Source organism: Augochlora pura, chromosome 3 (genome assembly GCF_028453695.1).
Source record: "Augochlora pura isolate Apur16 chromosome 3, APUR_v2.2.1, whole genome shotgun sequence".
Taxonomy (NCBI): Eukaryota; Metazoa; Arthropoda; class Insecta; order Hymenoptera; family Halictidae; genus Augochlora; species Augochlora pura.
In genome coordinates, this window is record NC_135774.1 from 10,574,441 (window position 1) to 10,596,187 (window position 21,747).

General features: G+C 42.9%; 1 protein-coding gene across 4 annotated transcripts in view; it reads right to left on the reverse strand.

Moving 5' to 3' along the window:
* Positions 1-21,747, reverse strand: part of Pdm3 (POU-domain protein pdm3) — a 300,629-nt gene that overhangs the window by 30,575 nt on the left and 248,307 nt on the right. For 2 of the 4 annotated variants that reach the window (XM_078176857.1, XM_078176858.1), the window contains exons 3-5: positions 4,548-4,680; positions 3,157-3,315; positions 1,607-1,798 (exon numbers count right to left, since the gene is read on the reverse strand). In XM_078176857.1, coding sequence (XP_078032983.1) covers positions 1,607-1,798; positions 3,157-3,315; positions 4,548-4,680 — 484 coding nt within the window. Of the gene's footprint in view, positions 1-1,606; positions 1,799-3,156; positions 3,316-4,520; positions 4,681-6,231; positions 6,289-21,747 lie in introns of all 4 variants that reach the window. The other 2 variants (XM_078176855.1, XM_078176856.1) reach the window with 2 other exon arrangements.

The following is a 21,747-nucleotide window of genomic DNA, read 5'->3' on the forward strand; positions in this document are numbered from 1 at the left end:
GGGAAGGAACCCCCGGATAGGGGAAGAAGAGAGGAGGGAGGGAGGGAGGGGGAGGGGGCGAGCGGCGAAGGGGTTCGAGGCAGCGGGGAGTTATTCGTGGGTCTGGAAAGGGGTAGTGAGACGTTAATTATACATTGAAATTAGTTGCAGAGTTTGCCCTCTGCTCGCCGGGCTAGTCTAGGACCACTAAGTATGGACGACGGGGCTAGCCTTAGTCCGAGAACTGGTCAGAGATAGTCGATATTATATTATATCTATATATTGTGTGTATGTATACGTATAGATTTACGCGGAGATATATATCTTCGTCTGGTTCCGTGTATTATATATCGGCAGATCTTGATTGCAGAACATTATGCGCGTGCACATCGTGCAGATTTCCCGACGAGTCCACTCGGACTGATTTATGCCGACGAAATTCGAAGGTACTTAGCGAGCAACCGGTTATTGTTCGAGACTTCTTGCTGGCCCCTCTGTGATACCGCCGGCAATTATCCACCCCCCCCCCCCCTCCCCACCTCACCCCCACCCGGACCCTTTATCTCTGCGCGGCGTTTAATTAAATTTCGCCGGTAAGGCTTCGCCGATTAGGCTCGCGGATACGTGTTCCCGTGTGAAAGTATCGCGCGACATGGAGTTCGATCGTTTCGGGACGGAGATCGTCGTTGCTTACCGAGACGCGATTGCTTCGATTGGTCTTTTGTTTTTTAACTGCAGGCTTCGTTTATTGACGTTTTTATACGAAGTGGCAAATACAAGGGTCGATTACGTTAACATATTTTCCTTTTCATTTTGTCGAGTTTGCTTTTTTGTTTTCGAAAGCCTTGTGTTAAGGTTATTATTTTTTACTATCATCATTTTCTGTTATTATTTTCTTTCACCTTTCTCGAGTCTTTTAACAGAGTCCAAGTAAAGAAACAAACGAAACCATTATTAGATATTTAAAAAGGCAGTTTACACATTTTCTAGGTCATAAGAAGCAAAATTTTTAACCTATTATAAAAATAACGGATCATATTTTATCTCAAAAATTTAATATCTTTAATTTAGGAATATTGTTTTTAAGTACAAGAGACATTATTGTCAGGGCACAGTAATCAGGAAAGAATATAATAATCGACACGCTTATCCTATTTATGATACCGTTTGAAGTACGGGTCACAACTTAAAGCGGTGTATCGTAACAGGTAGTTTTACCACAATTGTTGCGCGCATAAATAGTAGTAACAGTCTGGATACTAAAACCGTGAAAGTATAATGATTGTAGCTCGGTACCAGTGCCGCTTCCGCCGTCGCGAGTGGAAAGAACGCGTCGATCGTGCGTAAACCAGTTCGCCGAACGCGTATCCGAAATTTCGTACGTCACGAAGGAGGATAATTTCGCGAAAAGTAGATCTTTCGGGGGGGGAGGACGGGCAGCCATTCGATGATTACAAAGACGCGGGACTATTCAAGCGGAGCCTTGAAGGACCACCATCGATTTACGTGACACGTTCAACGTTGACGGGCTTATTACCATCAAGAGGAGGGAAGTTTCAATGGGTGTCAATCAATGGTCATTCGGAGCGCTGAAAGGGCTCGAATACATAAGAAACAGAAGGCTTACCTTGCGACGTAGGGATAAGAAGCTGAGCCCCTTGAATGCCTTGAACCAATTGACCGGACGTTAGGATGAATTGAGGCATTGCAACCGGTTGCGGCTGAGATAATAGCTGCGGTAATGTCACCATTGGCGCCGAACTTGGTGGCAGGAGGTGTGGCGCAGCTGTCGTACTCGATGCTGTTGGTACTGTGCCACCTGAACATCACGATTTCTCGTTTGAAAAAAAGAAAGGGTTTGTCTTGTCATCGCTTCGACCGGTTTCTCTACGGGGCCGCGAGGATCATTTTATCGTACTTGAATCACCGGTAATTACCGACTTTCTGACGCGACGTTGTTATAGCAAATCTGTTCGTCTGGTGCAGGATCATTGTTTCTTAACGATAAACGTGTCTAGAAGTAACCGAGTTGTTTCTTTTTATAAAAATTATAATCTAGGTTTTGTGTATTTTTTGTTGTAATGCATGCTTCGATTAAGAAATTTACTTAATTATTTCTTGTGCAAGCATCTTTATAGTTTCAGTAATTCTAAAATTGAAAATTGAGAACCGATCATTTGAACAGCGGTTGTACGTTTAGTGTCGATTGGTATTGCGTTTGCAGGTGTTTTAATAATTCTCTTCGATGTTTTAAAAATTATCCATTTTACAGGTTTAAATTAAATTTAAATATTTTGCACATTGAATTCACCCTTTGACAAATAACGCTACTCAAAGATCAAGACCAGCCGTCTTGTATTTAATAAACAAAATGAATTTATATATTTAATATAAATCTTATTACAAAGAATTCATGTTCGTTAATCTTAACTATTTATAACATATTATATAATTTTTGAAACCAATTTTATTACAAATATTCACAAGTAATGAAACATAATTTACATCAGAGTGAATCTTCATTGAAAAAAATGTGAACATAGTCTACAAAAATACTCATTTCGAGTATAACCACTGCATCAAAACCCATCGAAACTATAACGTAAAAAGCTCGAACAGGGAAAATAATTTATTATAACGGAAGCAACCGTTCTCAAACATTTTCCCCTCTCGAAATCGTTCACAAAGGAACGGAGACCGATGTTACGGTGGCCTGCAAGAGAACGAGCTCGCAGAATCGTCTAATTAAAATTTTCTTCGAACGTTAATCCAGCTTAAACATGAATTTTCGGTCCGGCTGGCAGTGAAACGTCACCGCGACGAGTTGGAGAGTCCCGGATATTTTTCCGCGTCGCGGTAAAAAGCGGATTTCAGGCGCAAAGTAGCGCGCATCGAAGCCAATGGGATTTTGAATAAATTAACGTAACATCGAATTAAAATTCAAATCTCGAGCGGTGGCAAACCCCTTGGCCACCTTCGCAACGGCGCGGTACGAAATATCCCCGGGTACCGCGATATGTTTCAAGGGTGAGATAATTAGCGGCGCGAAATAAAATTCGAAGGGTGGAGGGAGGGGGGGTGGGGGGTGCGGTGGGAGATGGAGGGGGAGAAGGGTTTCAAATTTCACGTCACTTATGGCACGCGTTTCCATTTGAATCGACAATTGGGAAGTCCTACCGGATGAGCTGACAGTGAGATTCAAGGGCGTGTTGATGAGCTGATTGTTAGTCAGCCCCGCTGTCATTCCCTGGAGACACGCGGCTAGCGAGGCGACTTGCGGCAGGTTTTGCAGACTCGCCAGATCCTGAAGGTTCTGCCGAGTTACCATCCCGGCCACTGGCGGAAATAGAAACGCAAAGTTTTACAATGCTGTCGATTTTATCGATCACGAACGTGTCGATTGTTCTGATAACTGTATGCTTGATGTACTAGCACGCGCCGCGGACCTCTCTTTCTCTCTGACTTTTTATCGAAATTATACTGTAATCAATTTATTTTCAATTTCAAAAATCATACTTTAATCAGTTCCATGTATTTACGGTGTAACAAACCATTTAAAGTGACAATTTCGATTCATGTTGTAATTCTAACAGGAAAACTCACTAAAATCGAACTTCGATACGGCGTTCATAATAATTGAACAATTTGCCAAAAATTATTTTAATATCTTTAATTTTAAACTGTATCTACTAGACAAGAAAAACTTTGATACTTTGATCCCATATTACAATTTTCATTTAAAAACTCAGAGAAATGAATTTGGTACTTATTGATCTAATTTCTGTAATAATTTGTGAATTAATTTATCAACATTTTATCGATTTAAATTGCAAAATAAAAGAGATGATCTAAACAGGATAATTTCGATCAACCAACAAGCGTATAATCTATAAAACAACAAATATCGAACTCAACACTGGATGTAAATTACCAAGTATAAGAATTGTCGACTTCTCCTCCATCGAAAGTTAAATATACATACATCGTACGACTACACAATGCCGATTGATTACCGTGTTGACAACGCAATCAAAAATATCTACGCGTTTTAAACTCTATTTAAACGCGCCGCGTGTAAATAGAAATTGGACGACGTATTATTTCGCATTCTACTATTCTGTTCGATTGACTGACAGAAATTTGCAATTCCCAGTAGAATGGCGGTTCGTTTTGGCTGCTTTGGCCAGCGAGAAAAAAAAATGGTCAAACTCGTTGAAATTCATTCGAACCGTGAAAATTAATTTCTACATTACGGTAACTGCATTTTGATACGGAATCGAAATTGCAACTCGTAAGAATTTTTGAACCGGTTTTCGAAACAAGCTAATTACGTTCGTTCTAAAATTCGAAGCATATACCGATTACGAAAATTCGACGACGGTGTTTTTATGCGAACTCGAAATTATCGACGGATTGATCGTCGTAAATTGCGATGATTACGTTAAATTATGCGACGCTAGTATGACTTTTGAAGGTTTTTTTTTGGGTAAGTTTCGCAAGTGAATTGAAAATTAGAGAAACCTCTGAAAAATTGCGTTTACTTAGTGTTTGTAGACGATCCGACTCACTTGTCCCATTAAGGTACGCCTTGGAAGAACTCTTCCGCGAGTTCTTCCGCTCTTCCATCATCATCTGGTGCTCATGGAGCGAGCCGATGGTAGTGGCCGGCTCTGGGCTGCCAGCGCTACTCCTGTCGCTGTCCTGTAACAGAATTTCAAACGGGTCAGTCGGCTGTCGATTTCTCTAACGAACTGAAAATTCTTAATCTTTCGAACACATAAGTCTAAGGAGTTTCTCTGAATTTTCTTAGCTTAATCTATTTCTCCGAAAATAATATCTTTGTTCAAAGCAACTGTACCAGAAAAAGCAATTGTTTATGATCAATCTTGGCAACGACTGTTGTCGATCGTTTATGAAAAAGTTAAAAAAAACATTACAAACACATAATAATAAACAACGTGTAAGTGAGAGGGTTTCAGGAGCTTCGCAGTATCACCGCGAACTGTATACACAACCCCATGGTTCAGAAGAAGATGCTCGAGATATGCAAGTTTAAAGAATGAACACTACTTTTACTGCACTAGGGGCAATGTCAAAGATGCAGGCGCGAGTAATGATTGAAAAATATCCCAGACCGTGGAGACAACGACATGCTTGTAATACTTTCGAATTAAAACCTTCGGACGCTTTCCCTTTAATATTTCTTGCATCGAGACCTTGTCCCGCGGCGCCGTACGTCATTCTTAACGTCACGCGATTCGCAAACGAAACCCGAACGAGACGGTACAATGGAGCTGGCACAGTTTCCGCGGGCTTAATTAATTACGTTTTTCTTTTTTTTTTCTTCTTTGTGATCGGCGCGTTTAACGAACCGGGGCCGAGCCACGAAAAATTCGCGGACGGAACACAGGAGGTCGTCGGAACGTTCGACGCGTTCGTGGACACGTTTTTGCTTTTTATGCTCATGAAAATTCGAAAGGAGCCGAACGGGGGGGAAAAATGTTATTAATTGCAATTGTGGAGGCGGCCGGTAGGTGGAAACGAGGGAAAAAGTCAGCGGCGGGCAATCTGCAACGAGATTGGCCATACTTTATTTCGTTTATTACGCTGCGTTTGAAACCTTGTATTTATACGGTATTGATAACGATTATAAAGTATTGGCCGGGTTGCGATGGCAACAGGCGTGCACCGCGAAGTGCTTTCAGCGATATTTTTCGTCTGGAACTCGGGCGCGCGGGAGGCGGCACGGTGACGTTTCAAAAATTAATAAGGCGATAATGATCGGGGGGAATAGTGCGCGCCGGCGTGCTCTTTGCCAATCTTTCTTGCCGTTTCGTTTTTATTTTGCAAATCGCGCAGTTTCTTGGATGGAGACATTTTCATCAATCGGACATTTTTCTAGCTTCGACAGCTAATTGGCAACAATTTCTCGAATCCCGGGAAAATCAATGTCTGAACTTTGAATCGTTTCGTTTCTAAGTATTTTCGCGACCCGAACAGCTGATTAGAAAATTTGTTTTCACGTGGAATGCATCGATCGACTTCGAATCACGAACAGCAACTATTATAACGATTCTAGATAGTGCAGTAAGTCGTCGGGTGACTGCAGATCTCATGCACTTGCAGGCGGACGTTCTGAACAGAGTTGGATGTATTGGTAATGTACGTGTCAATGTGTTCTCTACGGAAAAATTGCCTACAGAGAAAACTGAAACTTAAAATTTATTGGACAAGTGGTTGAACGTAACTTACAATAGTGAACGACTTGCTCGAGTCCTCAAAGTTGTAGTTGAACTGTGCAATTTGAACCTAAGACAAATGTTCAAGAGTTAAAGCAGTTGAACCACGCATTACGACGGTTTTGATAGAAATAGTTTTGGTGCGACTTTTGCGGTGGTCGCACGCGAATAGAATTATAATTAGAGTGACCATATCGAACTTGTCGGTGTATCGCTTAAATAACAATTAATGGCGAGATACGAGACCGCGTTACTTCAATTGACATTACCAACGCCAAGAACGCGAAACATAAACGAACGAGACTTTATCCATAGTTCAGCAAGTCGGAATTCATTTCTAAGGTGTATTAATACGATTCTCCGCGGCTCATTAGGCTGGTTCGCAAACACGCCTAAGCGGAGCCCCGCCTTCGCAGCCACCTCGCTCGCTCATAAATATACATGCTCAAATATTATTGCGTCCCCGTTCTTTTTTCTTTTTCACTAAGTCACATGCACGCCGAAAGGTATTTGTACACTTATCCTCTGTAACGCGGCGCGATAAAAACCCTTTTATTGCTATTACTATTATTATCATGATTAAAATTCTTCGCGCAGCATTAAATTCCTGCGAGCGAGGGTCTCGCCGCGGTCGTAACGAGACACCCATTAAAAAACGCGCGCTCGTGTCCGCCCTCGCTCTCTCTCTCTCTCTCTCTCGCTCTCTTTTTTTTCCTCTCCTTACTGACCGAAATCAATCGAACGGTCGCGCAAAGGTTTTATTGGAGGCTGGCAATCATTCTCGCCGAAATGCTCAATTATACGCGCGTGGTTCGTTAACGTACCGCGCTTTTTATTGCGGCGGCAAGTTTAACGCTGAAAATTGATTAATAATCATTCACGGTCCAACTGGCCGACGTTAAAATGCTTCGCTACGAAATAATGGTGGTAGACGCGGCTTTAAAGGCGCGGAGGGCGCGCGGGCCCGAGGGGTGGCGCCGATCGAGGGGGAGGGCGAGTCGGCGGTGGCTGAAAAAAGAGGAGGCGCGGGACGAATCATTGATGAGTGCAGAAAAATCAACGGGGAGAGGGTCGCGCCGGCCCGCTGTCATGATTCCGTTCCGTCGACGTGCTAATAAACCGTCCGGTCCTCTCGAACCGAATTATAGCGGCCAATCGAATCGTTCCTTGTCTTGTCTAAAATTTACGAAAGGAAAAAGAACCCAAATCTAAGAATCGGACATATTATAACATCAGTGTATACACTCTAAAGCAGATAAACATTTTTGTATCCAATTTTAACATTGAGCTTACAGTTAAGCATATCTTAGTAGAATGTTCATCGTACAGTAAGGTTAGAAAAAAAAGTAAAAATGTTGAATACCATCAGAGAATGTTTGAATAATTATCAGGAAATAAGACAAGTTATGTCATATTTAGAAGAAACCATATCATATAGCGAAGTTATATAATAATTTAAGGCATCTATATTAAGAAAATTATATAATAAGTTTAACAAAAGCTATTGTATATATTTTATTTATACGTAACTCGACGACAAATAAACGAATTTAAAAAAAGAAAAAAGAACCTAAACGTTACATTGTTTCAATTCTGTCAGGCTATCGTACACGATAATATGTATTCGTATAAATTCATAGTAGCGATATCGTATTAATTCATAGTAGCATAGTACCAAGGTGATTAGACACTATGAACTGTCAGGAATTAGTTCATTTTCCTAAGAACTAGTTCCTCGAGCATCATATGTTATTATGAATTAATACGTACATTTGGGAATTAATACATACTATAGAAAAGTGGCACATAGTATTGCGAACTATTATGTATTATAAAAAGTAGCACACACTATAGGAAAGTAGCATATTAAAAACGAGTACGTAATATTGAGATTTATCATACTATTAATACTTTGACTGTCACGTTACCAACCTCTATTACTTTTTCAATAAAATTAGGAAAACGTAGTAGATTAACATAAAAATTAATTTCCAAATCCGAATAAATAATTCCATTCTAAACATAAGAACGAAATCCACTAAACCCACCGAAGACACTAACCTAAAAGTGACCGATAAATATTGCCTCATCAGAATAAAGAAAATCGTTTTTACATAAACTTTCCATTTCCATCATTTCCCTCAAAAGAGTCTTTTTTCAATGTCAACAGTTTTTATATAAAAATAGTGAAATTTTAGTACCGTAAAATCTCGATTATCCAGTCCTGCATTATCGAAAATTTCTATCGTTCAAACCCGCTTGACACCTAATCAGCTCATGGCAAGGCAACCCTTGCGCAAAACAATCCACCGCGAAAATTAATAAATATAAAACCGGGCGCTGTAAACAATGCCGTTGCGCGCGTAATTATAATAAATTAGCGGCGCCCTCCAATTAGCATTTACCCGGGTAAATTACATTTGCAATAAATCTGCCGCAGACCGACGCTGTAATAGTGCGTTAACAAACGGGATAATTTAGACGTAAAAACACTAAGCATCGGTATCATGAGTTGAAACGCGGCCTCGTTAACCGAAATCGCGGCGCGATAATACGATTTTAAGCGCGCCGCGCGGATACCGGCCGCTGCGGAAAAACTGCAGACTCATTTCGACCCGGATACATTGTACAAACCTAAATAATTTGCATCGCGAGATTTTTCTATTGTGCCGGCCGACACGGAGCGGCAAATTAACGGGGCTTCGGGGGAGCGCGAGCGCGGGCGCGCGCTGGTTCCGCGCGGCTCTCTCGCGGCCGTGCGCGCGCGATTGTAGACGCGCACCCGGTTCAATCAGCCCGGCCGCGGCGCCGCGATATATTGGCAATCGAGCTGCTGAATATTTTTTATTGTACATACGATTACAAAGCCCCGGCCGCGATCGCCTGTTCGAGCACGCCGGTCTTGGAATGGTTGCATGGAAATCGCGAGAACACAGAGCCTCGATACGCGCCTCCCCGCAACCCGCACGCATGCCCCCCGCCCCCCCGCCCCGCCCCGTGCACCGCCGGCTCTGCCGGCAGAAAGATTGTAATTCACTCGCGTTTATTTAATTATTTCGATGCTGATTCGGTGCCGGTGATTATTCCGGTTTCTATTGGCCGCGGGGATACGCTCTGCCTTGTGCTTTCTTGTTTACCGATTCCCCGTCGCCGTTGTGAATGGGTCTCTGGGTCGCTCGGCGCGGCCACTTTTCGATGCAAATCCCCTATTTCGTTCAAATTTTTACTACTCGTTCGAAACCTTTTCTTTTTTACGGTTTCGTAACGTTTCGCTCCGTCGCGGAGCAGAATGGCCAAAGGAGTAACGCATAAATTGATAATTGAGCAGCGTGCAGAACAATGCGAGCGTCGAAAATATAATTTTATATCTTCACATTATTAACAGAGATTATTTTTATCTTTACACGTTAGTTAGATCGTAATAGTTTGAATATATAGTAATGTTTCTTATTTCTCATAATAATAATGCTTGTAATTTATGAAAAGAGAGTGGTATATTACTGTGCTCCTATTTGCATGGAATATTTTATGAGTTTTTTAATTATAGTAGTTACATTGTTTAGTACAAACATTTCTTATTAAGCATTTACCGTAATTCGACGTTGGATCTATATGCAAAATAAAAATTATCTACAACGATTGACAAGTTAAGTTATAAATAAAAATTTCACTAATTCGAACTTACTCATCTAATGAAACCGAGATTAATTAGTTATTATTTACTCTAATCATTTTTAAGCCCACTCTTTTGCATTCTAGAAATATTAGTAACATTCAGTTCCATCGAATATATATCAATAAACATAAATTTTAAAATCCTGTTGAAAATAAGTGAAGTCTAACTCTAATCGATGCAACACTTCATGCGTTAAAGGAAACGGAGATTCGATAAAAATATGTTCCTATTCATAATAATTTGAAAAACTCCATAGCAACAACAATATTCTTCCAGTTACTTGTCACCGATTCCTATTTTAATAGCTATGATTTTTCCATGCTAAATTCATTATTCATAACGAATTAACACGTTTCCCGCCGCCACCCTCCCCCCGTCGCCTAACGTCGTCGTTAAACTGTTTCATTAAATGCAGCGCGCCTACTTTGTAAACTATTCGAACAATTTAGCAAACGAAAGTTATGGGCTCCCTTATTATTATGCCATGTACTTTACACAACAATGTGCATGAAATTAATTTGACTATTTCCACGTAAAGTAGGAGGTCGTGAAACGTCACGTGTGTGTGACGCCGCTGGCGAACGTGTTAATGTCGTTAATAACTAGGCTGCGGAGTTTGTGCGTTTTGTGACAAAAATGAGTAGATCAAATGGGAAACGGTAACAACGTTTCGCGAATTTCAATACGCCTATGGCAATGTTTAACGCTTGGACGACCGCTCGCGAGATTTCTCGCGATTCGATGCGCGAAGGAACTTGCTTTGAAAAATATTATAGCTTTATAATATAAATATTATATCTTTATAATATAATAGTAGTAAGTTTATAATATCATGGCTATAAGTTTAATAAACCTAAGTGTGGCTTCTTTAACTTCCTGTAGGTATTTGTAACGCTCATATCCTTTGCATTCAAAATAAAAGAATAAATTCAGTTTGGATAATCGAGTATAGTCTGAACCTTAAATTATTATATTATTATTACTCTACAGATCTTTCTACATTTTAATCTATTATATAAAAATAAGTCGGGTTTTCCTTCCTGACGCTATAACTCCAGAACGCACGAACCGATTTCCACGGTTTTGCATTCGTTGGAAAGGTCTCGGGCTCCAGGAGGTTTATAGCAACCAAAATTCTGGAAAATTTCAACAGAAAAGCAGGAAAACAGGGAAAATCATTTTTCACATACAGCGCCATCTCTGATACACAGCATGTACTACAAACCAATATGGTTTATAAAACAAAAAAAATAACTTTTCTTCATCTTTTAATCCCCAAACGAAATGTTACAAAAAACAAAGCCATCTGGTGACGAAACGGAGTTCGCCAGGTTTGCTAGTTTATACTAAAACAAACAGGAATTAGAACAGACGTTAAATAAATTTTCTTAAGTATTTTAAAGGGTATTTTGACCTTTTAATTAATAAATAACAATAATCTCCTCTTCGAGATATTAATTTTTCGTACTTCGTAACCCTAACGAACAATTATTAATTAAAAAGAGCATAGTCGGTGGAGGACCAGATATGATAGCGTCTCGTTCGGGAACTGTGTCGGCAAGAAATATGGCGGAGGATCGCGGAAAATGGCGAACGGTAGCCGGCGGTCACGGCTCGTCTGTTCGGCTGGCAAACGTACCTAGAAAACGCGAATCGAACGGGCAGCGACAAAAGGAGGGGGGAAAAAACGCGCGGCGTGTATTAATCATTGGCCCCCGTATCCCCGCGCTTTCGTGCCGGGCGATATATAATTCATGCATATTTACGGGATGCCGGAGGAATAATTAACGAACGGCAGCGCATTAAGGCGTCCCCTATGTGTACGTACGTGCACGTACAGTCGGCTTCTAAGAAGACAATCTAAATTATAATAAATCGATGAAGTAAGCACGGAGGCAACAGTGAAGCTTTACCTGCGAGACTTCTCTCTCCCTCTCTTTCACTCTCTCTCTCTCTCTCTCTCTCTCTCTTTCGCTCTCCGTCTTTCTTTCACTCTATTTCTGTCTCCCTTTTACTATGCTCTCTCTCGCCCTCTTTGTCACACACGTACACCGCCCGGGGTTTGTGTACGGTATCGATGAGCGGCGGTTGTACGAAGTAATGTTACCCGACGCGCGGCCTCTTTGCATAATGCCATGGAAATATGCCGGAACGTGTATCGCCATAGTTGGATACAGATTAAGCGTGTTAAAGCGTCGACACCGCGGCTAATTCGCGAAAAAGGAGTCACCCGGTTGGTTTGGCCCATGAATAAATCCGGCGAGAGCTCCTCGGCTAACCGAGAGAGAGACGACTTTAAACGCGGGCGTGAGCGCGCGCGCGCGCGGGCGCAGACGGGCTGATTTACCAGCAACCCCTTATCAAATTATTTCCCCACGTGTCTCGCGGCGAACTCGCGAATTTTGACGGCGCCGGAGACACCTCGACTCCGTCGCTCTTTGAAAACACTTCGCGAACGAAGCTACGGCGAAACGAGGTTGTCACGACGCGCCGCGCGCCCGCCGGCCGCTGATGAAACCGAGTCGTTTAGACGTGCCGCTAAATAGCTAAATAGAGGACTCTATTTATGCGGAATACGCCCCGTTGCCGACTGGAACGAATCGCATTGTCGGCAGACGATGCACGACGGAGCCGAGGCATACTGGAAACCTGGCGTAAATTATATAACTCCGCTCTTTTTCGGGAAAAGTAATCGTATAATTGGAGTATATTAAAATGAAGCAATAGCGAAAAGGAAGAAATAGTTATATTTGTCTTTATTAATGCAATTAGATAACTAATAATTATATAATATAACACTGTTCGTATAATATAATTTTATCTATTACTTTAATAAATATCAATTTTAATCATTCAAATTATATTTGTGTTTTAAATGGCGCAGATTAAAACCTGCAACACTTTCTCTTAATTTTGACATGAATTCATTATATTATTTATTATATTATCTTCCATATCATCTATTATATCATCTACTATATCATCTATTATGTCGTCTATTATATCGTCCATTATAATCCATCACATAATAATCTATTTAAATGACTGTACACCTTTAATTCGATTAAATGAAACGCTTTACTGTCGCTCGATTCTCGAGATTACAGTTGATGTATCGCGTACAAGCGAAATTACCCAGAACGTTATCAATTGCTCGACCAACCATTTCTCTGCCGGATCGTTTGAAAAATGTCGCTGCATCGTCTCGATTACCGTAGCACCGTCCGACGAATTAGGGACGAGGACGTCGAGCTGTAAAGCGCTTCCGAAAGAAGAATCCCCGATGTTGTGACTAATTGAAAGAATTATAGAACGCCGGCCGAATGCGCGCATTATCCCGTGGAGTAGTTAACAGGCACCCCAAGCATTAACAGGATTACAACGTAACGATACGTTCGACTGCGAGCGCAATGGAGTCGAGCCAGTATCGTGAACGGGACGAAAGTTTCATCAGTCGAAAGTGTCGATTCCGAGGGGTGGTGGGCGGGCGGAGAGAGGGGTTGCGCGAAAATTCCGCGAGTTCGTGAAAGGTGTGCGAAGGGGGTTGGCGAAGGGGACAGCGGGGGTGCTTTCGGTGCGGAGGGAATGGGGAGAGGGTGAGAAAATAACGAGCGTCACTGGAATCCCGGGTAAAAAGTGGAAGTTATCAAATGATTCGAACGCGGCCGCGGCCATTTTTCTGTATAAAAGGGAGAGAACGTCCTCCTACCACCCCCCCTCCTCCCCCGCCCTTTACCCCGCGCTGTAATTTCGAATTTTCGTCAAAGTCGTACAATGGATCGGGTCGGTCGACGGGCGCCATTGGTCCCGGGCATTTCATTGCATAAAAAATAGATAAAGCCCGGTCGATAGGTAACGAACGAAAATAGGAGGCGCAGGAGTCACGGCGGTAGTTCAATTTTTTTTTTTTCCACGCAAATTCGTAAACGGCTATACCCGACGGTATGGCCACCCCCCCATATTAAATGGACGAGGCGAGGGGGATTAGTTGAATGCACAGGCCCGGCCATTTTGCTTGTAAAAGTGCGCCCCGCGATATATATATACGTATACACATATATACATATACGCATATACCCATATATACATATACACATATACACGTGTATACATATATATATAGAGCAAAGCCGTAGAAACGTATGTTTACGGGCTTTCGGCATTTCGCATAAATTAATCAACCGACCAACCCCTTGCGCAAATACCGGCGTCGTTCGTCGGTCTCCATGGATGGCCAGCACGCAACCCCGTTCTTCCGGAGAACCCGAGTTTTTCCGTATCCTCGACTGATTTCCGTTCGCAAACACCGCGTCGTTATCGGCCGCCGCGAGAATGTTTATGCAAATTTGCGGCATTGTCAAGAAATTCGCGGTACTCGGCGAGATTAGACTAAATAAAAGCGTTCGTAAGTTATGAGAAAACATGAGTACGCCATAACGAAAGCGGGAATCATTACTGTAAATATTCAGCCATAATCTGTTCGAATGAAAGTCTATCATAATGGAATTTATTTATGCGGTTGGCATCCTTTATGGGGAAGTTGAGGTTATGTACACGTCTTTGTAATATTTATCTGCTGATCGATTGAATCGATCGATATTTTGTTATTTAGTTTCATTCGCTGTTGGAGACTTCGCAAATTTTAAGACAAATACTGTTTTATTGTGTTATTGAGTTTATTATTATTATTATTTAGTTAAAATCGATTAGAGTGTTGCTAAAATCGATCTGACTATATGATCGAAAATTATAATTAACTTGTTGCCGGGCTTTGACTAGTCTCGTGACGGAAACTTTTAGTAGTTACCTGTTAAGTATAAGTGTAGTTTAACACAAAGGGTTAATAAGGAACGGAACATTGACGATGTTTGAATAGTTGCAGCTTTCTGGAAAATTGTCTTAAGACATTCTATTTAAGGTCATATTAATGAACGAATTTTCCATTTTTACACTATTATAGTCTGAAAAGATTAGCGTAATTATTCTCTTCTTAGTTTAATTTACAGCAAAGTGCGAAACTGATCGCGTCTTTCCGTCTTTTCCCTTTGAAATCGTGTAAATTCAGGAAGTTGTAGTAAGTTAAAAAAAATTGTTTTCCATATTCTTCTCTGCACGATCTTTTAAAGCGAAGTCTTCGCTTTCTAATGAGCCATCGAAAGTCGACTTGCGACTTTTTATAGTACTTTAACCGAAAGGTGTATCGCGTCTTGTAGCAGAAGAAGTAATTGTACGGAGTTCGACGAGGGGGGGAAAAAAATTCTGGAAGGTCGCCGCGGTCCTCGAGAGTATCGATAAATCCCTCGAGCCCGGCGAAGGGCGGCCGAAATAAGTATCTATTAAAACGAAGTAGAAAGCAACACCGTCCATTAAACTGCCGTGTACGAAATTCGGGGCGTCCTCTCATTGACTTCATTACTGTTTCTAATTGTTGTCCATCCATTTTCGTATTTTGGCAGGAATTCCCAATTTCGTTAACAAGTTCACTCCTCGTTTTAATTACCTCAGAATAAACTTCTCACTTCAAGCGTTCGCGTACACATATTTTTTTTGCCGCCACCCACCTACTCGTCGCCGTCCCTCGACACCACGTTCGTGCGTTCTCAACGTTCACACGCGCGCGTCCCCATACAGAGAGAATACACAGAGACGAAGACACGGCGGCCGTAAAAAAAAGAGCCCTCCGCAATTTCGCGAACAAAGCTTTGACCCAATAATTGCTTTTAATGTTTTTAGCCAATCCATCTATAGAAAACCCCGAAAAGGGATTTCGCTGTTAGGGATAATGAACGGGCGAGCCCTCCCCCCCCGGGTCCGGTCGATATTAGAATAATACCGCGTGTTTCGGAATCTCCGGGTCTCGGCCTACGAATCGAACATTTGTTTCACGCTTTAAATAAGAGAGACCGATGCGAAGCGTCCCGGATGCCGGTATGCGCATTTCAAACATTCCCGACCGACTCCGCCCGCCTCAAACGGAACTTGATCTCTCGCGCCGAACCACGGCACCGAACATCCGGAATCGATTTTGCCGATGCAGGTAATCTAATCCGTCAAATATTCGTAATTGTACGTCATCGTAATTCTTTGTCCTGCGACTACCGTTAACAGTCACGTTCTCAATTAAACGATTTATTAAACCGGCGAATTGCTAACGCGAACGCCTCTTGAAAAATTACTAAAAATCTACAGGGTGTATATAATCCAGGGCAATTATATGTGAATACTTTGGAACAATGTTCACTAGATTTATATTTAATAAGGAACGTATTGAAGTTTAAAAGTGATTTATAAAAAGTGCAGGATTTAATTTATTTGTCTCGCAATTTTTATGACACTGTGTGCTTGGATGAAGAAATAGTATTCAACAATTCTAAATGGAAACAGATTTATAATTTTAATAATTATAAAGGAAAATATGAAATCGTTCGTTTGAGCAGTGGTGGTACGATCAGCATTAACAAATTGATGAAAGCTTCGATATTGTCTCAACTATTTTTTAAGGACAATAATTTCAGGAATAATTCTGAAGTTGGAAAAGCTTTATACAAAGAGTATTGTCTTTTTAAGATCCTACTAGGCAAATGAATATGTTTAAAATAAAAATTACCTGCATCATTAATTCTCAAGATCAAAATTCGCAATGACTCTCTTCCAGTTTTGGTTTTCCATAAATACAACCGATTGTATAACAAACTATAAATGTGGACTATTAAACGCAAACCAAGACCATCGCAACACGTTTAAAAATGTTTAACCAACGAGAAGCTAAAATAATAGTGCGACCATAAATTAACCGCAAAACAAAGCCGAAGCCAAAATCAGAAATCAACGAATCACCAACAGCGACGTCGCATCCATCGAATACCAAATTCCAAAGATAATTGAAACCATAAGACATCGACGAAAATGCGCATCGTGTCCGATAAACCCATGGAAACCGTAGTGCGACGAGTGCGAACGAATCGCGGCCACGCAATTCGCATGGTGATCGTTCGTCGTGTGACGGCGCGGCAGCAGCGTTTTAAATTCCGCGGGAAGGATCGTCGTTCGGTGGGGTGTCCGGCAGTAAAAAATCGTTAGCCGGACCTCACGGGCCATCTTGCTAATGCGAAAAACCGTGGTGCAACGTTCTCTGGTCGAGAGGGACCGGGATCGGTTCGGGGAGGGTCGCGGATGGTCGGGTCGTGTACAGGGCGGGCGGGGGGCGGCGGGGTGTGCGCGAGGGTGGCAGCGAAAAACAGGGGGTGAGAGGCGAAAAAAAAGCTCGCGCGAGCGGAATAAAAAGGGGTGGCGTCGAAGAGAGGGCGGCGGTGTGTGGCAGGATTGGGATACACGGTCGTTGGAAATGCAACAATAAACATTACTTATCGGCGCGGGAGCCTTTAACAATGCGGATAGGACGAGAGGAAGCGGGTCTCTCTGCCGCGGCTCGGCACCCGCGCGGGCTCGGCACGGCTTCGGCTCCGCGGCCACGGCACCGCGCTCGCAAAAGCGCAAGTTTTTTGCAATAAAGTCATTCCGAGGCGTTTGAGTTATGGGTAATTCGTGTGGAACGCCTGCGCTCGCGCGCGGCCACACGACTGTAGCGCCGCGGGTCCCGGCACCATTGATTAGTATTAATGACTTAGCTGCACTCATTTCGCCCGAATAAAAGTAATTGGATTTGGCTTCGACCCCGCGGACCCGCGCCAGCGGTGCCTGGCGTCGGTGGCGTCGGCGTCGGCGTCGGCGTCGGTCGGCGGCGGCGGCGGCGGTGGCGGTGGCGGCGGCAGCGTCGGCGCAACGAAAACGACGGCCGGCGTGTAAAAATACATTAATATCTGTTTGCGCTTAATAAACGATAGCCGCGCTGACTTCAGACTAATGGCCGTATTCCGGAATCGGTAATACGCGTTTTTATGTTTCTTTCTATAGAACGGCCGCGCCGCGCCGCGCCGATGCGTCCCGACCGGTTCCCACCAACGTTTATTTCCCGCCTATCTTTCGTATCGATCGATTTCTCTCTTCTCGTTGCATTTTAAAAGGTTTCGCGTATTTTCTTTCCTTTTTTTTTTGTTCGCTCCGACCGTTCGCTCGCTCGCCCACGTTTGTATCGGGCGTCCTTTCTACGGCCGTAACCTCCTCTCTGTCTCTGTTCCGCCGTGATTCGGGCCGGGTTTGATACCGTTTGCCTCGGCTCTTCCCGATCAGCATTTTATACGTCGACTTGTCAATGGACCCGTGCGCGCGCGCGCGCACCCGGCGCCCACGCTTTTTCTTTGATGCCGAATGTCTGGAGTGCTGTTGCGATTAGCTGATAATCGTAATCCCGAAAAACTCGGTGCCTTCAAAGCGCACGGTTAACCCATTTGCATCGTTGATAAGCGCGATGCTGTTTTCGAGAGCGATACCACTTTCGTCAGAGAGAAGATCGTGCACGCGTTATTTATTCGGATACGGTATTTTTGAGCGATTGTTCGCGATTCGATTCGCTGTCTGAACAAAGTACAGGATTAGTCACTGGAACCAAGCGTTTTTGGAATAATTGTTCAATTCTTAGATTTTGCTGCGGAAGCAATTTGTTGGTAAAAAGGTCTAACAATTTGTCAACGGAAATAGTTATCACATGTTAGATTTAATTTTCCAAATGTGAATAATAATAGAATATACTTACAACGATTTTCTTAATAATAAATTTCTTCTAAAGCAAAATCTAAAAATTTCATAATTATGCCAGAACCACTTGGTTCCTTTGATGCATACTGTACATTCTGTAGTCTACGCACGATAGTGAATAAATAAGAAACATAACAGCTTCGTGCAGGCCTGTTGAATTTTTCCGTGCTATTCGAACATAATGAGAGAACTAAAATTAATTGTAGCCCGAAATAAGTGAGAAATGTAGCGATTGCTTAAAAAAATCGAGGAACATTGTTATAACTCTGCAAGTATCACTGGCATTCCCGTGAAGCGAAGTCGACTTTGATCAAACCGCCGTCTCTTCAGGAGCTTCTCCAAAAGACTCATGTTGCATAAAGATGCTCGAACTAACAGACTTCCCATATTCTTTGACGAAAATGATCTTTTAACATGCCGAGTACGTTCTATATGCTCTTTGAGCGTCTTCGCGTTCTTTTAATACGAAAATCTGCATTTTAATGACATTAATCGACTACATTCACCGTCGTTAAACCTTCCATCCTCGAGCAAGTCACCGGGAACACATCCTGCGTGTAACCGGCAGATTTTCGTAGCTGAGAGAAGAACGCGTCTTACGATTAAACTGCGGGTTTTGTATCAAAGGAATCATCTGCATTGATTGCAAGCGCAAAGAGTTGAAAGCAAATGTGTATTTAACAGGTTGAAGATTATAGTAAATTCTCTCGAATTGTTCCTTTGTTTGTGAAGACAAATGGACAATTTGGGAAGAGGAGATATTTTTATTTAAACTTCGCGGTTTGTGTTTAGAGTTGTTGGCAATCAGCGATCATAAAAACGAGGTTTAAATAATAATATCTTCTCTTCCCAAATTGACCATTTTCGATTACAAACTGAAGGACAATTAGAGAGGATTTACTGTGTTTCTAATTAGAACCTAATAGGATGACTATAAGTTCCTGCGTACTTTATTTTAATTTAAATCTTTCGCATAATAATAGCTTCGGTTTTCTTCTGTTATATGATTGTTTATGTACTTATCCATTTCGCGTGAGTAATAAAGTGATTCAATTTTAAAACTATGGAGTGCCAAGTTTACAAGTCAGATTTCCGACACGTTTTTCTATACAATTAAATCGTCAATTCTTGTTAACTCAACGCACGGTAGTTTTAGAAAAATTAACCATTTTATTACGAATTTATCCAATACTTACCCTCTATGGGCTCGTGTAACTTACATCTCACATATAATCGATATTTTACCAAATAATTTTAGTACTTTACGAGGAGACATATACGTTTTAATTATATAAGATCTCTGAGATAACCAATAATAATATTGGTAACAGTTGTTAGCACCGTCAGTCTGAAATGTCAAACTTGATGCCTTGCAAGTTGTCTGCAGATAGATGTTTAAGATAAAAATTCGACTCACGTTAACACTAAACCTACTACGGTCAAAATGACCGATTTCTAGCCTTACAATATTACACAAGCTTTAAGAGACCTCTTTGCCTGAATAAAATACATTATCGTAGCAAGCTTTATAATTAAAGCTTGACAGTGTCAAAACGAATTTTATCTTCTCGCTCTTACGAGTTAATACACACCACTGCATACAATATCACTGCTCGATAGGTTTAGTGTTAACTCACATTCTTCTCTCTCTCGTGAGCCGTCTACAATATGGGATCGTCACACAATTAAAACCGGCGCTCAAACAGCAAAAGCAAGAACAATTCCCCGGGCGTGTCGCCGAAAAAGGGATGATTCGGGTGGCATCGGATCGACTTTAATTCCGCGGGCATTCGACCGCAGTGAGTAAACTGGGGCAACCGAGCTCAGATACCCCAAGAGTGCGCAATATAATTAAGCGATATTATCTCCGCAGGAAATCCCAAAATTTAATATTATCTCATAATTGCCCTTTCGGTGCACGGGCAGGACAATGCGGGGCCGGGTCGTGCCGCCGCCGCGGGCCAGGAAAACTGTAAAACCGTGAACAGCGTCGCGAGAAAAAGAGCAAAACCGGCCGTTGAACGAGAAAGAGAGAGAGAGAGACGGAGAGAGAAGAGGGAAATAGAGATAGCTGGAAAGAAAGAAAAGAGAGAGAGAGAGAAGAGGGCCTCGATCAATCTAGAGAACCCCGCGACGGAGACCACAGGCGGAACAGCGGAAGAACAAAGTCGGGAAAAAGAGGGACAAAGGAGAGGGGTGGGGGAGCAGGGGGGGCAGGAAGATAGAAAAGCAAAAAAGGAAATAAAAGCCCATTAACAAAGTCCGTATCACGAGGTAACAGACCCACCAAGACACTTTTAACTCACCGCGTAACCCCGTCACGAATACTCCATTGATCGGGATTAAGGATTATCCGTGGCCATCCAGCGAGAGCAAGAGAGAGAGAGAGAGAGAGAGAGAGAGAGAGAGAGGAGAAAGGGCTGGAGAGAGAGGGAGAGACAGAGAGAGAAAGAGAAAGTGGAGAGAGCGGTGCGAGGAAACGATGAATTTCCTCGACGACCTAACCGGGGTATCCTAACGGGGACGTGCTCCACGGGGGTTGCAATTATCACGTGGTCATTGCGAACCGTTGTTATCGGGAGTACGAGGAGAGAAAGAGAACGACGTACAGAGAGAGAGAGGGAGGGAGAGAGAGGGAGGGAGGGTTAGCGGGGAGATGTGCACGTGCTGGAAAGAGGAAGAGACGCGACGGGAGACATCGGGGAGGGGGAGAAAGACGGACAAACGAGAGAGTCGACCGACCCCTCGGCACAGGCTGCTTTGTCTGTAAGTGTAATTAGTCCAGGGTGGGGTTTCGGCTAAGTGGAAGCGAGAACGAGCGACGCGAACGGAGCGAGATCGCCAGATCAGGAGTGGCGGGCAAGGGGGTGGCCGAAGGGGAGGGGGAGGGAGGAGGCGACCGGAGGAAAAGGGTGGCTCATCCTGGTCTCCCTCGCCGCGCGCCACCGTGCCCCACCACCGCCTTATTTATATGCAAATGAGCTTCATTTCGCGATATTAATGTTCCACCCGAGTCGGCCTCGCCTGCCGCGAAAGGGTGCACAGGATACGCGGAAAAGGGTTCGTCCTAGCCCCGTATATGTTTACGACCGTTTCGTTCGGCGCGACGCGTCGCGTCGCGATTCGCCCTCCTCGAAATTACGGGCGCCCCCGTGGTCCGCCGATCCGTTCCGACTGCGATCGAAGGAGCGAGATTTA